General features: G+C 45.1%; 1 protein-coding gene across 1 annotated transcript in view; it reads right to left on the bottom strand.

The window, feature by feature from the left end:
- The window catches only part of MTOR (mechanistic target of rapamycin kinase), a 114,960-nt gene that overhangs the window by 100,201 nt on the left and 779 nt on the right, over window positions 1–13,980 (bottom strand). Inside the window, exons 2-10 of the mRNA XM_039842242.1 lie at window positions 12,515–12,690; window positions 11,782–11,890; window positions 10,855–11,087; window positions 9,390–9,590; window positions 8,485–8,619; window positions 4,824–5,099; window positions 4,632–4,740; window positions 1,752–1,938; window positions 645–773 (exon numbers count right to left, since the gene is read on the bottom strand). Of these exons, the coding sequence (XP_039698176.1) occupies window positions 645–773; window positions 1,752–1,938; window positions 4,632–4,740; window positions 4,824–5,099; window positions 8,485–8,619; window positions 9,390–9,590; window positions 10,855–11,087; window positions 11,782–11,890; window positions 12,515–12,676 (1,541 nt within the window). The 5' untranslated portion in view covers window positions 12,677–12,690. The remainder of the gene's footprint in view (window positions 1–644; window positions 774–1,751; window positions 1,939–4,631; window positions 4,741–4,823; window positions 5,100–8,484; window positions 8,620–9,389; window positions 9,591–10,854; window positions 11,088–11,781; window positions 11,891–12,514; window positions 12,691–13,980) is intronic.

Raw genomic sequence — 13,980 nt, 5'->3', positions numbered from 1 at the left:
CAGCAAGGGGATTGGGTCCCATCGCTGCTTGATTTTTAAAGTAGAAAGAATATTATAAAATAGAATAAATATCCCCAACTCTTGGCCTGCTCACAGATTTCGAAACAACCTATAAGTTTCTGGTTTTTGCCATGGGAGAACTTGCTTAATATAATTCGGCCACTGCAGAAGACCAAGTCTCAATAAATAATCTGGGAAGCAGACTGAGAGCACTGTCCTTATTTTATAGATGAAGAAAACCAAAGTATAGGAAGCTTAAGCAATTTGCCTAATAATCATATAAACGACAGCTGTAAACATTAATTGGGCACTTCTGATATGCAAGGCACTATGCTAAGAGTAGCTATTTCATGAATTCTTTCATTTAATCCCTAAGGCAACCCTAGATAATAGGAACTGTCATTGTACCCACTTTTCAGGTGAGAAAACTGAGGCTCAGAGAGGTAAAGTAACTTACGCAAGATCACATAGCTAGCTATGATGGAACTAGGGTTAGAAACAGCCCCTGTGTTTAGTGTGCGCTATCCTGCCTATCCAATTTAATGTGCAAACAACCATGCCTTGCTCTTTCAACACAGCCCCAGTATTGTGGCTCAAGCCTCATACCACCCGCAATGGAGAAAGCTCAGGTTTCTGGCACCCACCTCAGTCCCACGGCCAGCATAGGCTCTAGCAGCTCCTTGATGTCCTGCTGGATGCCCGGCCCCATTGCTCGCGCCAGCATGCTGATGCAGGTGAATACTGTGGCATCCACCTGCATTGCCTTCTGTCTCCTGCAGAGAACCAAAGAGTGGCTAGTTTAGTCATAAAAGCCTTCTGTATTGCCCCACCTCAAAACCGCCTTGGGGCAAGGAGGACAGGGTACCCAGGCAGGGTCATACACGTGGGTGTGCAGGTTCTCTACTGCCCAATTCTAGGGGGCCCATCAAGCTAGAGTCACGTCAATGTGTATCCAGTGTTTAAAACACCAATCCAGCAGATGGCAGTAAAGTGTCTCAAGGAAGGGGCCCCTTTTCCCAATTCACACAAAAGGCACCAGATGGGCTTATGCAGTGCTGGCCAAGGTACCTATTCAGGAAGCAATTGAATAATGTGTATATGAGGGATTGGGTACAGGGCACCACCATCATATGGAAAGAAATTCTTCTCCCTATGATAAGAATGCTGGGCTTTGGAATGGGTGAGGCTTGTTAATTCACCAGAGCAATCTTTGCTACTAAAACAGGAAAATACAGACGTGATTCTAATTAACACCGACCCCCTGGCTTAGAGAAGACACCCTGACCTCTCCATCTTGCAGGATGCTGAAGGTTTTCCTCATGTTTTATTCATTGGGAAGTTTCAACAGGTGGAATAACGTATCCAACTTCAGTGATAAGGAAAAAGGTGACTGTTAGGTCCCCTAAGTTCCAGTCTAGAAGTCCTCTCTCTAGGTCTTGTATCAAAATAAGACCTTTGAAGCCAGAGCAAAGAGCAAAACTAGGATACTCCCAGTAAATAATAACACTGAAGCAGCACTGGCATCTAACACATTCACGGGGTATTCAACAGACCCAAAATATTTACATCTATCTCATTTCATTTGAAAAAGGTTGGAGCTCAACTGAAGAAGGGCTGTTCTTTACAGGATTTGCTATGCCCTGGAGGTTAATGAGGCAGAGAATGGGCTTAAGCTCCATGGAAACTGGGATGGAGCATCCTTCCTCTCCAACCAAATGGGGTGGAAGTGAAATCATAACAGAGATGCTTACTTATGAGCAAAGTCCTTAGGGGGCAGGGCTGCTCGGATGATGTCCAGCACACGAGGTAAATAGACCTTAAATTCAGACCTCACAGCCACAGAAAGTAGCCCCAGAGCTTGGAAGGCTGCTGTACGTTCCTTCTCCTTCTTGACACAGCTCAGGACATGGTTCATGGTATCCTGGAGGTACTGGGTATCTGAGCACAGAAAAGACAGAGAGTATGGCCCAAGGTCAGGGCTGGTCTATCTACCAAAGGTCAGAGTTCCTACAAAACAATTTAAGAATAAATTAAGAAAGCCTGTTGGAAAATGTTAAGAATTTAGAGGATGTACTAATCGAAGTTTTATGCTTGATAATCACTCCTCATATACATCTTTTGGAAATATTAAAAATATAAGATTTTTTTTTCTGTTTAATTAAAAAAAACTTAAAGGGTCTCCAAAACCGTATCACATAATTATCCCCATAAGTGTTATAATTTGAGGGAAAGATTACATGCTCCCGTTTTAAGAAATATATGTTAAATCTTGTTTAAAAACAAAGAGAGGATCACCTAAATTACTTTATATTATATTGAAATTTAAAGTAATATTGAATACTGTTTGTAATAAACAGGCCATTCCATTCAAGTTAGGCTTGGAAATCACTATTACCTAGAGATTTCTGTTATAGTTATATTTAACAGAACAAGATTTAGTCTGTAATTTGGAAAGCCACATGTGTATTTTCATTAAGTTTACATAAGCCAATGTGCACGAGTAGGCAATTCTTGGCAATTTAAGCTAAAGTGTTATTACTCCTCTGAAGGCTGAAATTTCTTGATTCTTGCCTCTTCTTATATCTCTTCTCTTTCCTCTTGCTGGCCCCAAGTCTATGCACCAGAAGCACATAATGGCAGAGAAAGAAAGACCACACACCCACTAGAAAGTTAGGGGTGTTCAGGGCTACCGAACCATGGTTTGGGAGACAGTAAACTAGACTCCTCAATAGCACGGATACATCACTGCATTCATTCTAGTGAGAAATGTCTTCTCTCACAGCTCTTGTGGTCAAATGACAATGAGGCATGCTGGGGCTTGAACACAGTCAGAAGACCAGGGTGAAACAATCCTAAAATCAGAGTGTGCTGATGAGGAAAACTAGGCCTTTGCATTTCAGCAGGAAGTGAGCTTAAGTCAAGAGGACAATTTCCTTTTCTGGATTTAGCATCCTAAGAGAATAGGAATCTGACACTGTTAGAAATTCAAGCCCCATCGTAGGGTATTTCTGATATTCTTGAAACATATGTCATCAGGAAATTTGAGGACTGACTTCTGAACCGCGCGCTTTAAACAAATGGCACTTTCCTGTTGAGGCACATATATATGGAAGCTGTCCAGGCTGAATGTCAATGGCATATTTTTGTACATTATTTGATAAAACAACAAAAACCTACATCAAAAGAATAAAGCAAGGGGCCCTCCGAGCCTTTGTATCCTGCTGCTAGGCAGCCTTTTGAACTTACTAGGGTAACTGCTTCCCCAACGTGCCAGACTTTGATCAAATTTCGCCAAGTTATTACTTTTTTTTTGAACCACAGACTTTCAACCCAAGATCATTTAAAGCTCTACTGAACAGGGGTATGTCTGGTCATTAAAAAAGAGAAAAGCTGCTGGGTACCAGGTGGGAAGAATGGAAAGCTGAAAAACTATGGGTGATTTTCATTACGTCATTTCTCTCTTGTTCAGTAATTTTATGTGGCTAATTGTCTCATGCTTACTCGACACGTTCTATTCTCACACACAGCACATTTAACAGCTCGACAGCTACATGTTTCTCCTGCTTCACGGGTGGCGTGAAATGAGTCTGTGCTAGGGAATGGCATCTGCTGAGGGTCAGGCTGGCCTTCCACTTACGCTCCTGTCTCTTATTTGGTCCTGAATGCTTATTAATCACAGGCGATGCAACACGCACCACAGCGAAGAACAAAGAGATGTCGGGGACGGGGGCCTCTACACTTGGCGACTGTGGACAAGAAACAAGGACAATAAATGTGAACAAGTGACTAGAGTATTACTGTAATCTTCACCTTTACCTTATTTCTGAAATGGATTTGAAGTAGCGAGAGGCACTGATGACATAATAGTGGTTTCCCTTTCCTGGGACTGACTCTGTCCCAGGCACTGAGAGTAGGTGCTTGGCATTAATACAATTCATCTTGTGATGCAGGGATTGTCATTCTAATTTTACAAGTCGGGGAGGGTCAAATAACCTGTTCAGAACATCAGCTACGGACAGAGGCAGGATTTGTTCACCCCAAGTCTGACGCTCAAGACTTTCCACAGCTGGGGCTCAGATGGAAGTGAAAAGGGATGCCTCTGGCTGGAGTAACCGAGAAAGGCCTCAGAGAGAAGCCAGTATCTGAACTGGGCCACCTACGGGGGCCAGGAATTCCCATTGCCCAGTGAGAACGGGGCAGGAACATGGGAACCCACAGTCTGTCAGCCATGAAACCTGCCTCTGAAACATCCAGCCCTTCCGTCCTATAAGCGGTAAGATATCTCGGTGTCCTCGGGGGAAAAGTAGGACAGCCACCAAATCCTCCCTGGCCCGCAGAGAGCCACTGCAGAATCTAAAATGAAGCTGCCCTTCCTTTGGTCTCTTTTCAGTCCACTCATGAACTTTTTAGTTCATTCCTACACGAGGACTCGCTTGGCTCTAGGACTGACTGCCTGAGACATCCGTGGAAAACCTGAACTGGATACCACAGAAACTGGGCGTGAGGCAAAGAAACCAGAGACTAGCCCCTGGTTGGTGTTGCTTCAAATGAGATGCAGAAGTGGCTTTTTGCAACCACTTCCGTTTAATTACTCTTAACTGGGTAATGACGTCGTCCATGAACATCCTCACCTGTGAAGGCGGAAGGTCGAAATGCAGCCAAGCGGGGTAACAAATTAAGGATTGTCATTTGGATCAGCGAGTTCTTGCTATTCCTGCATTTCAGCACCCACTGGCACACCTGAGAGAGGAAGGATATGGGGTTGGCGAAGACAAAGGAGGTGTGAAGCTTGGGAGAGAGGGAGCGGGCCTCCTGGAACCTACCTGATCAAATTTCTCCTCCATCAAGTCTCTGCAACACCGACTCTCCACTAGGGTGGACTTAGCTGGGCTGGGGGAAGCCCCAAATGCCAGCAGGCCTTGGTGAGAGCTGTACCCCAGCAGTCCCACCAAGGCATTTGACTGCTGGGGCTGTACGGCCTGGAAACTGGTGAAGGGGGTGATGTGACGAGGTTTCGTTCCGAAGCCCATGAGATCTTTGCAGTACTTGTCATGTACCAACTGCTGCTGTGTGATTTCCTCCATTTCTTCCCTCAGGCGCTACATACACGGGGGAAAAAAATCCACCTTTACTTACAAGCAGCACTTGCCCAGGCACCGGGGAGTCTATAGAGCAACGCACTTGCCTGACCCTGAAACGCAACTATTTCCAACGTGGAGGAGGGTGGTCTCTAGGCATCTTTGGGATTATGTTTCCCCAGAACCTTGCTGGTGGCCTGATTTTATTCGAGCTTTAGCAGAAGAGCACCACCTACCGTACGATAAAGCAGCAGCAGGGGGCTGGCCGCCAAGACCTTGCCGCCCACCCTGCCAAGTTGGTTTGGGAAAGCTGACTTGCAAACTGCTGTGCCTGCGGACCTAAGATCATAGCAGTGGAGCCTCTTGCAGAGGTGTGGGGCAGCCCCAGGCCAGCATCCTGTCAACAGTCTGCTCTCCTTCTCTTTGCCAGAAACTCTAGTAGAAACGACTTAGGCAAACAACTTTCTCAGAATCCTAGCAATTCCACAGGAGGTATGCAATAAGCCGACTAGTGCAGAGCCCACATTTACTCCCTATTCGAAGGGCTGCTTAACAATTCACCCTCCAACACTGTGAAATGGGAAGGATATAAAATAATTTTCTAAACTTCTAAACGTTTCTTGACAGATACTTTTATTTTTCGAAAAATCTTGTCTATTATTCTTGTCAAAGTCACCAACTGACTCTTATGCTGCTAAATCTGACAGTCAGTTCTCAGTCGTCATCTTATTTCACTTATCTGCAGCGTTTGATCCAACTTAGTAGTCCCTCCTCCTTGAAACTCTTTCTTCATTTGGCTTCTCCGAGCTTCATTTGACTCCGAGCTTCCCTGCTGCCCCCTTCCCTTCTCGGTCTCCCTCCATCGCTCGTCTCCTGCCCCAGGTTCTCAGGCCCTAGCTCTTCTCCAACCACAGTAGCTGTTCTCCACCCTGAGGTTCTCCTCCGGTCTGATGACTTAAACAGCATTCACCTGCTGTCAACTCCCAAATGCGTATCTCTCACTCATACCTCTCCTGAGAACTACTCAATATCTCTGCTCGACTCCCAACAGGCATGTTTAAAAGCAAACTCCCGCCCTTCTAGCCTGTAGCAGGTCTAAACCTGCTCCTCCTATCTCGATCTTTCCATCTTAATAAGTGGCAACTCCATCTCTCCAGTTGCTCAGGCCAAAAACCTCGACTCATCTTTCTCCCCCATCGACTTCCAAATAGCAAAATCAGAATCCAGCCGCTTCTTGCACCTTCACAGGTCTCACTGTAGTCCAAGCCACAAACCTTCCCTGCTGAGACTGCTGCAGATCCCACCTAACTAGACTCCTGGCTTCAGCCCTTACCCCCCTGATAATCTATTTTCAACACAGTGGCCACGGCAACCCTTTTGAAACACGAGTTAAATATCACTCCACTGCTTAAAACGCACCAGTCGCCTCGCACTTTGCAGACAAAGTCTATACAGTGGCTTCTGAGACCCTACATGATGTGTCCTGTCCCGGCCCCAGGTATCCCTCCGACCCCATCTCCCATCACCTTCTCCCTCCCACTACGCTGGGCCACAACAATCTGGCTGCTCCCCAAATAAAGCAACGTGCTCCTGCCTGGGGGCCCCTGAGCTTGCAGAACCAGCTGTCTGGAACGCTCTCCCCCAGGTACGTGTATAGCTTTTTTCCTATCTCTTCATGACTGTGCTCAAACGTCACCATGTTTGAAAATGCAATCCTCAGTCCATGCTGACATCCCCTATTCCCTTTCCCTGCCCCACTTTTCTCCATAGCATTCATTACTGTGTGATCCACTTTAGGTTTTTACATATTTGTGTATTATCTGTCTCCCCCGGCTAGAATGTCATGTTTTATTCATGCTGCCTTACTCTAGCTCTTAAGACATAATGTAGCTGGCCTACAGTATTATGAAATTACCATGCATCTGGATAATTCTTGATAATTTACAAAGTAATATAACCATGCATTTCATTCAAGTCTATGAGTTGGGTGATGTTGTCCTGTCTCACTGGGAGGAAACGAAGATTCCAGGGCTGTCTGGGCCATTATACTTGGGTGGGAATCTCTGAGTGCTATCATTTATGGGATTCCCACTGTGCATCAGGTGTTGCGCTGGCACTGCACATGTATTTAGAAACCTCACAGGAGCTCAGCGAGGTAAGGAGTCCCTGTGAAAGTGAGGGAAACGAGGCTAAAGGAGGTAAAGTCATTTGTCCAAGTCACATTGTATAGAGATGGGACTCCAAGCCGGATCTTTCTAGCTCTACACATATGGCAGCATGTGCTGCCCCACATCTAGGGCATGGCCATTACCAAACAATTATTGGGTCTATTAAAGCAGGAAGCCCTGGGGTAAAATTTCATACCAATCAGCTCCCCATAGGGAGATTCACAGATGGAGCTCTACCTCCCGAACCCATCCTGAACCCAGCTATTGCCCAGTGTTTACACTGCCAGTGCTAGTCGAAGCCACCACCATGGCTCGCCCACACTCCTGGAATAGCCTCCTGTGGCAGCCATGGGAACGTGACCTCCGACCACAAGGACCCCAGTGACTACTCTGAAATCTATCGCCATATCTCTGCCAAGGCCATACCTTCCACAGGTGGCTCCTAGCCAGCAACAGAGCACAGCAGGAATGCTAAGGTGGGCCTCCTCCGATGGCCTACTTTGGCCTGAGGAGCCCGTGCCAGCTTTGCACAGTAGACCAGGATGCTTCGTCCTGCTCTGCTTCCACTCATGTTCCCTCAGGGTTAGATATGTATTGAGATCTGACAGTTCCCCAGCTCCTTCCACATTTTCTCTCATAGCCCATTTCCCTAATAAAATCCTTATACTTTGAAATCCATCTTTGCAACAGCTTCTCGTGCTAACCCATCTCCTAATCGGTCTCCCTGCTTTCATTCCTGCCTCTCTACAAGCTTTCCCCCAGGAGCCAATCCATGGTTAAAAATGAATCACCATTTCCCTGTATACACAACTCCAGTGCTTGGCCCTGCAATGAGAGTAAATGCCAGTGTTTACCGAGAACTATGAGGCCTACTGATTTGGCTCATCCCACCCTCTCCCTTGCTCAGGGTGCAAAGCCACATTTCCTTCTGTTCTTTGAACTTGTCAAACTCGCTCCCAACTCAGAGCCTCTGCCCGGAACATGATCTTCCTGCCTGCTGCAAAGGCCTGGCTCCTTTATGTCATATGGGTCTCAGCTCCAATGGTCTTTCCTGACCCCTCAATTACCCTTCATCCCAATTCTTCATAGAATTTGCAGCTATCTAAAAGTATCTTGTTATTTAGTTATTGGCTGTTTCCCCTATAAAATGTCAGTTCCACGAGGACAAGGATGTCACCTTGTCTTGCTCACAGAATGGCATATGAGACGCCTGGACACCCCTCTGAAGCACTTCTCACCTCTCCCTCCATGCTGCTGATTCTGACCAGCTCATTGAGGATCAGCAAAGCTCCATGGATCCGATCATCTCGATTCATGCCTTTCTCCTTGGCCAAGGTTTCATCAAACCCTTTCTCTGCTTCTTCAAATGTATGCTATGTAGAGATACAGAATGCCTGTATCAACATCTGAGTTAGACAGAACACGGGCCAACCCCAGCTATTCAAAGGTCCAGAGGTGTTCCCATGCCTGCTCGGTGCCTTGTACCCATATCATCAACAACACTAATGCATCAAGCTCTCGCGCTTAATTTAGCTTCAACTCTCACAATACCATATGGCAGATACCATTACCATCCCATTTTAATAGTAAGATTAAAAAAAAAACAAAACCAGAGTCTCAAAGAAATTACATAACTTGTCACACACAGGTCACATAGCAAAGCCAAGACTAGAACCCTGGTCTCCAAGCCCATGTTCAGGGCTCTGTTTGTAGTACAAAGCTCCTTAGTAAGTTCTCTTGGCAGCAGCAATCAGCAAAGGACTCAAGATACTAGAGAAGAGAGAACTGGCATTTTCTAAATTAGTATCAACCAAATTTCATTTCTGAGATACCCATTTTTCCACATTTTAACATCTCTGAAAAGAGATGTCTTATAATTATTGATAAGAAGGCACTGAGTCACAGTTTAAAGGGCATGTTTTCATTCTTAGGGTACATAAAATAATGATGTGGCTATCAGTGGATCTTTGCTTTAGTAAAATACAATAAAATAACTGCTGATTTAAACTGAACTTAAAAAACTGTTTGAGACCAAAGCAAATGACCTTGCTCTGTGGCAAGGGAGCCTGTTACTGGCCAGAGGCCCAGTGATCCTTTATGTAAATGTGCTTTGCTGGTAGTTGGAATGAACCCATCTCCTTACCCGGTACCACTGAGGCTTCTGCATCTCCTTTGGCTCACGCTGGGTAGTGAGAATCAGGCAAGCACGAAGGGCAGCTACAGCGCCCTCACGAATGGCCTGTTTGGGGTCCCACACAGCCACAAAAATGTTGTCAAAGAAGGGTTGTACTTGCTGGAAGAAGAAGGTGGGGACGCTGATAGCCAGCTCACGGAGAACCAGAACCTGGAGAAAAAGGCACACTGAGAACCTCGTCCATTATTAGTTTTGTTCTCTCAGGAACAGCCTCTGGCTTCCGAGAGCCTATACACATTAGGAAAAGAGCAGATTTGCCCACTCTGCCAGCTAGGAAATTCTGGGCTCTAGGAAGGAAAGGAAAATTGATCAAACACCTCAGTGTTCATGATCCTAGGGTGTTTACATAGAATACTCGTAATGTCAGGACGTAGGCTCTGGAAGGACAGACGTGTTTTGCATACTGCTCTACTGACAGCCTAGAAGAGTGCCTGGAAAATAGCAAGTATTCAGTAAACACGTATTGACTGAATAAAAAATCCTGCTTAATAACTAATCTTGCTATTATTTTCATTTGACAGTGGAAGAAACTAAAAACCAGAGGTTGCCCCCAGTTACGGAATTAGGAAGTGGCAAAGCCAAGACCTGAACCAGGGTCCAAGTGTGTCCTTCCCCCCATACCATACTCTGTCCTTTTAAAGAGGGAGCTGAATGGAAAGGATCTGACTGATTGCCTGATCCCCACCATGTTCACACCCAAATTCTCTCTTAAAAACAGACTCTCCCCCATCTCAGAGCCTGAAATCCTCACTCATCAAACCGGCCTTTTTCAGGGATGACGAGCCTTGAAAAGCAATGAGGATATGCCACCAGAAGAGCTGGATAAGAAGCTACCACTTTCCCAAATGCAGAACAGCCAATGGGGAAAGAGGAAGTTTGGGCTAGGTACCAATCAATGAACAAATGCCTGAAAGATAAACAAGAAAGGCTAACTGATTCTCCCATGGGGAGCGGGCAGAGAAGGTACCTAATTCCCCCGCTCCTCTCTTAATCCTAGTCCTTCCGTATTCCCACCGTACATGCAGAGGCCTTGCCAAAGACACTGAAGGGATCATGCAGATCGAACAGTTGTCTGGGGCTCTGTAAACCTTTTGGCTGTGGCTTATTCTCTTGCTGTGGCTGAGGGGTGCCTTCTGCTTAGGAGGTGATTTTGATTCTACACAATCAGAGGTCAAGATAAACACTGCACTTCGGGCTGCCTCTCAAGCAACAAGAGAACTTTCATGTTTCCTCTTTGGCTACGGAGCACGGGGTGAAGAGAGAAAGGAATTCAGGACAGAACCTAAGGCCATCGAGAAGCGCAGTGCCTTTGCCTGGAGTGTCCCCTCATTCTCTGCCTTTCAGGGACCTGAGCACATTGTGTAAAGGACCCCGGATACAGCGCCATCGCTTCCCAGCCCTGGCGGGCACTCACAGCTGCATGTCTCCGGCCCTCATTGCGGTCAGCGCCCAGCCATTCCAGGGCTCGCTTCACCTCAAACTCCACATACTCCGCGGTAAAAGTGTCCCCTGCCATGGCAAGGCGACCGATGGCCTTGGATGCCATTTCCATGACAACTGGGTCATTAGAGGGGAGGAGGTTCCGAAGATAATTTGCAAATCGGCCGATTCGGGTGGCATTCCCACCTTCCACTCCTATGAGGCTGGCTGAAAAGAGAAAGGCAAAAGTTGAGGATGGGCACGTGCTGCCCAGGAAAGCACGCTGCCTTGAAAGGAGGGCTTTCCTTTCATTTTGAGTACAGGCTGCAACTTCCAGACGGTAGGATATGGATAATTTTCATTTTAACCAACACATTTGATAGTTGTGCAAGGACTATTTACATAAAACAAAATGTCCTCATTTTAGTATATGTAATTTGTTTCCTCGAAGAAGAGGAAAACAAACTGGGGCTGAATAATAAATCACAGGCTGGATGACCAGCTCCTGGGAGTTGAGAATTACCTGCCTTTTATTCAGTGTACCCCCAACTCTACTTTTCCATTCAGGAGTCCCGCTATACCAAACTTCACTCTACAGAGAAACCAGGAACTGCAAAATGCTACATGGGATAGAGGAAAGGAAGCTGGCTTCTAGTCTCAGCTCTGGCACACTGTCTGTCCCTAGAAAAGTTGCTTAATTAAGGTTCTGAGACTCCGTATCTGAAAATACCTGCTTTGCAGACATCCCAAGACTACTGCTAGAATAACTGAATAAGTACATTGAAAGCCGCGAGGCTCCTTAAAATTCATTAAACAAATATGAACTAAGCATCTAGGAAGTAGCGGACATGGGGTACAGTGGACCAAAGGTGAGCAGTCCTTTATTCCCAGTTGTTATTGTCACCAGAGACTCTATTCTTACCTATGGCCAAGATGCCACCTTTCCTCTCATTGGCATCTGAACTGGAAACCAGTTCAAAAATGTGATGGTTCAGCTGATCATAGAAGCGAGTAGACTCCTCTTGACTCATCTGTAAAGAAGGATGTACTCAGAACAACTTCTAACGTCTCCCTGATGGTGGCGGGTGGGGTGGTTCCAAAGACTAAGACCTGAGAGGTAGCCAGCAGGTGTGGTTCAAACCAAACATGACAAAGTTACTGCCCGTTTCTAAACTGTAGAGTAACTGAACTTGCAAGTCATCTGTTTAACGAATACTTATTGAGTATACTCCATGGCAGGCCACCTCCTGTCTTACTTTCTACCTAGTTCCAGGGTACAAGGATGAATAAGACACTGTCCTTGACCTCCAGTCTGGTCTCCATTTAAAAAGCTCCAAGCTACCAACTCTTCAAACCTATCCCAACCACTGTTATCAGGGAGAAAGAATTTAAGGTCTGGAATGCAGTGGGAAAAAGAAAAAAAAAAAAGTTAAAAACAATCGACCCTACACTAACTCCTAAAATGTCACCGCAAAACAGGAAATGCCACAGAAATGTGTAATTGCTGCAAAGGAACCGGCACGTTCTATGGACATGTGAAATTGGGTGTCTTTCTAAAACAGAATCTCACTTCGCTGTCAAAAGAAATCTATACCAGAGATGGGACGCTTAGCCCAGATACTCCATGAATGGCCCCAAATCACAAAGGCCCCAACCTCTCTAAGCTCCATGGTGACATAGTGCTGGAGCTCCTTGGCAGCTTTGGCCCTGGTTTCCTCATTCCGGCTCTTCAGGCCACTGGCAAACTGCTGCAGAATGCTCACATTGCTAGACGTGGTGGTGGCCGTGGTGGCGGCAGCAGGTCCGGTTCCAATCATCTTGCCCTTAAGTCCTTTGAAGAAAAGCTTCCTTTAATATCCTGGGTATAACAAACTATAGCAATGAACTTATTTATGGCTCCAGTTCCTTAACACAGATCCACCCTGTCCATGTCAGGGAGGGAGACCTCATCGAGGAACGTGTAGAAAGCCTCGACATATTCAATAATGACCGCTGTTTAAAAGAGGCAGCATAGTAAGAGGGTCAAATTGTGGGCTGTGGAGCCAAACTATCTGGGTTTGAATCCAGACCAAAATTATATACCCTGCAAGGATATTTAAAATGTCTATTTCCTTAACTGCAATAGGTGAATAATAGTACCTAACTCATAGGGTTGATGTGAGGATTAAGTTAGTACATGTTAAAAAGTATTTAAAACAGTGCTGAACACACAATGAGTTCTGTTAGTTATTACTATCATCATTCTATTTTACATCACTATCTGTATGTACATGGCACAGTGCCAAGTACTAGATAGAGGTGGGAAGGTAGAGATTAAAACATGCCTAAGACTGCCCCTTTCCTCAAATAATTTAAAGAGGGAAATTACTATTCTATAGTAGCATTGTCCAACAGAAATATAATAAGAAATATAATGCGAATGTAATTTTAAACTTCCTTGTAGACATATCGAAAAAGGCAAAAAGAAAAAGGTGAAGTTAATACATTTTATTTAACCCAGTATATCCAAAATATCATTTTGACATTTATTAGTATAAAGCATTACTGATATATATTTTCCGTTCTTTCTTGTTCCGAGTCTCCAAAATCTAGTGTGCATTTTACACTTATGGAAAACTCAATTTGGACTAGTCTCATTTCCCTTGCTCTAAGCCACACGTAGCTGAGTGGTTATTGCATTGGACAGTGCAGTTCTATAGAATATCAGTACTTCAAACGTATGCTAAAAGAGACTGATTAGTTCTTGAGATCATTCATTTATTCCTCAATTATGTACTGTCCTTCCCTCGACGAGCTTACGATCTAGGGGAAAATACAAATAATCAGGCAACCATAACAAAGTGGCCATAATAGAGCCGCTATGGGAGTAACATATATATACTTATCCTAGGTATGTCGAGATATTGAAAAATTAACTTTTCAAAATTCTTATTTTTGAAAGACTCTGCGATGCCCAGGAAAAAAAAATGGAATAATTGGTTTTGAAAAGCTTTTAAATACTTCAGTGCCAAAGGAAAGGAAATGTCATCCTTCAGGGGAGAGGAAACCCTAAGATCCCTGATGAGAAAACTGCCATAGAGTTTGTGACCACGCCTCTGTGATGAGGAGGGAGGGAGACTGG

The sequence above is a fragment of the Pteropus medius genome, unplaced genomic scaffold (genome assembly GCF_902729225.1).
Source record: "Pteropus medius unplaced genomic scaffold, Ma_sr-lr_union100, whole genome shotgun sequence".
Classification (NCBI taxonomy): Eukaryota; Metazoa; Chordata; class Mammalia; order Chiroptera; family Pteropodidae; genus Pteropus; species Pteropus medius.
This window is presented reverse-complemented; position numbering and strand designations above follow the sequence as displayed.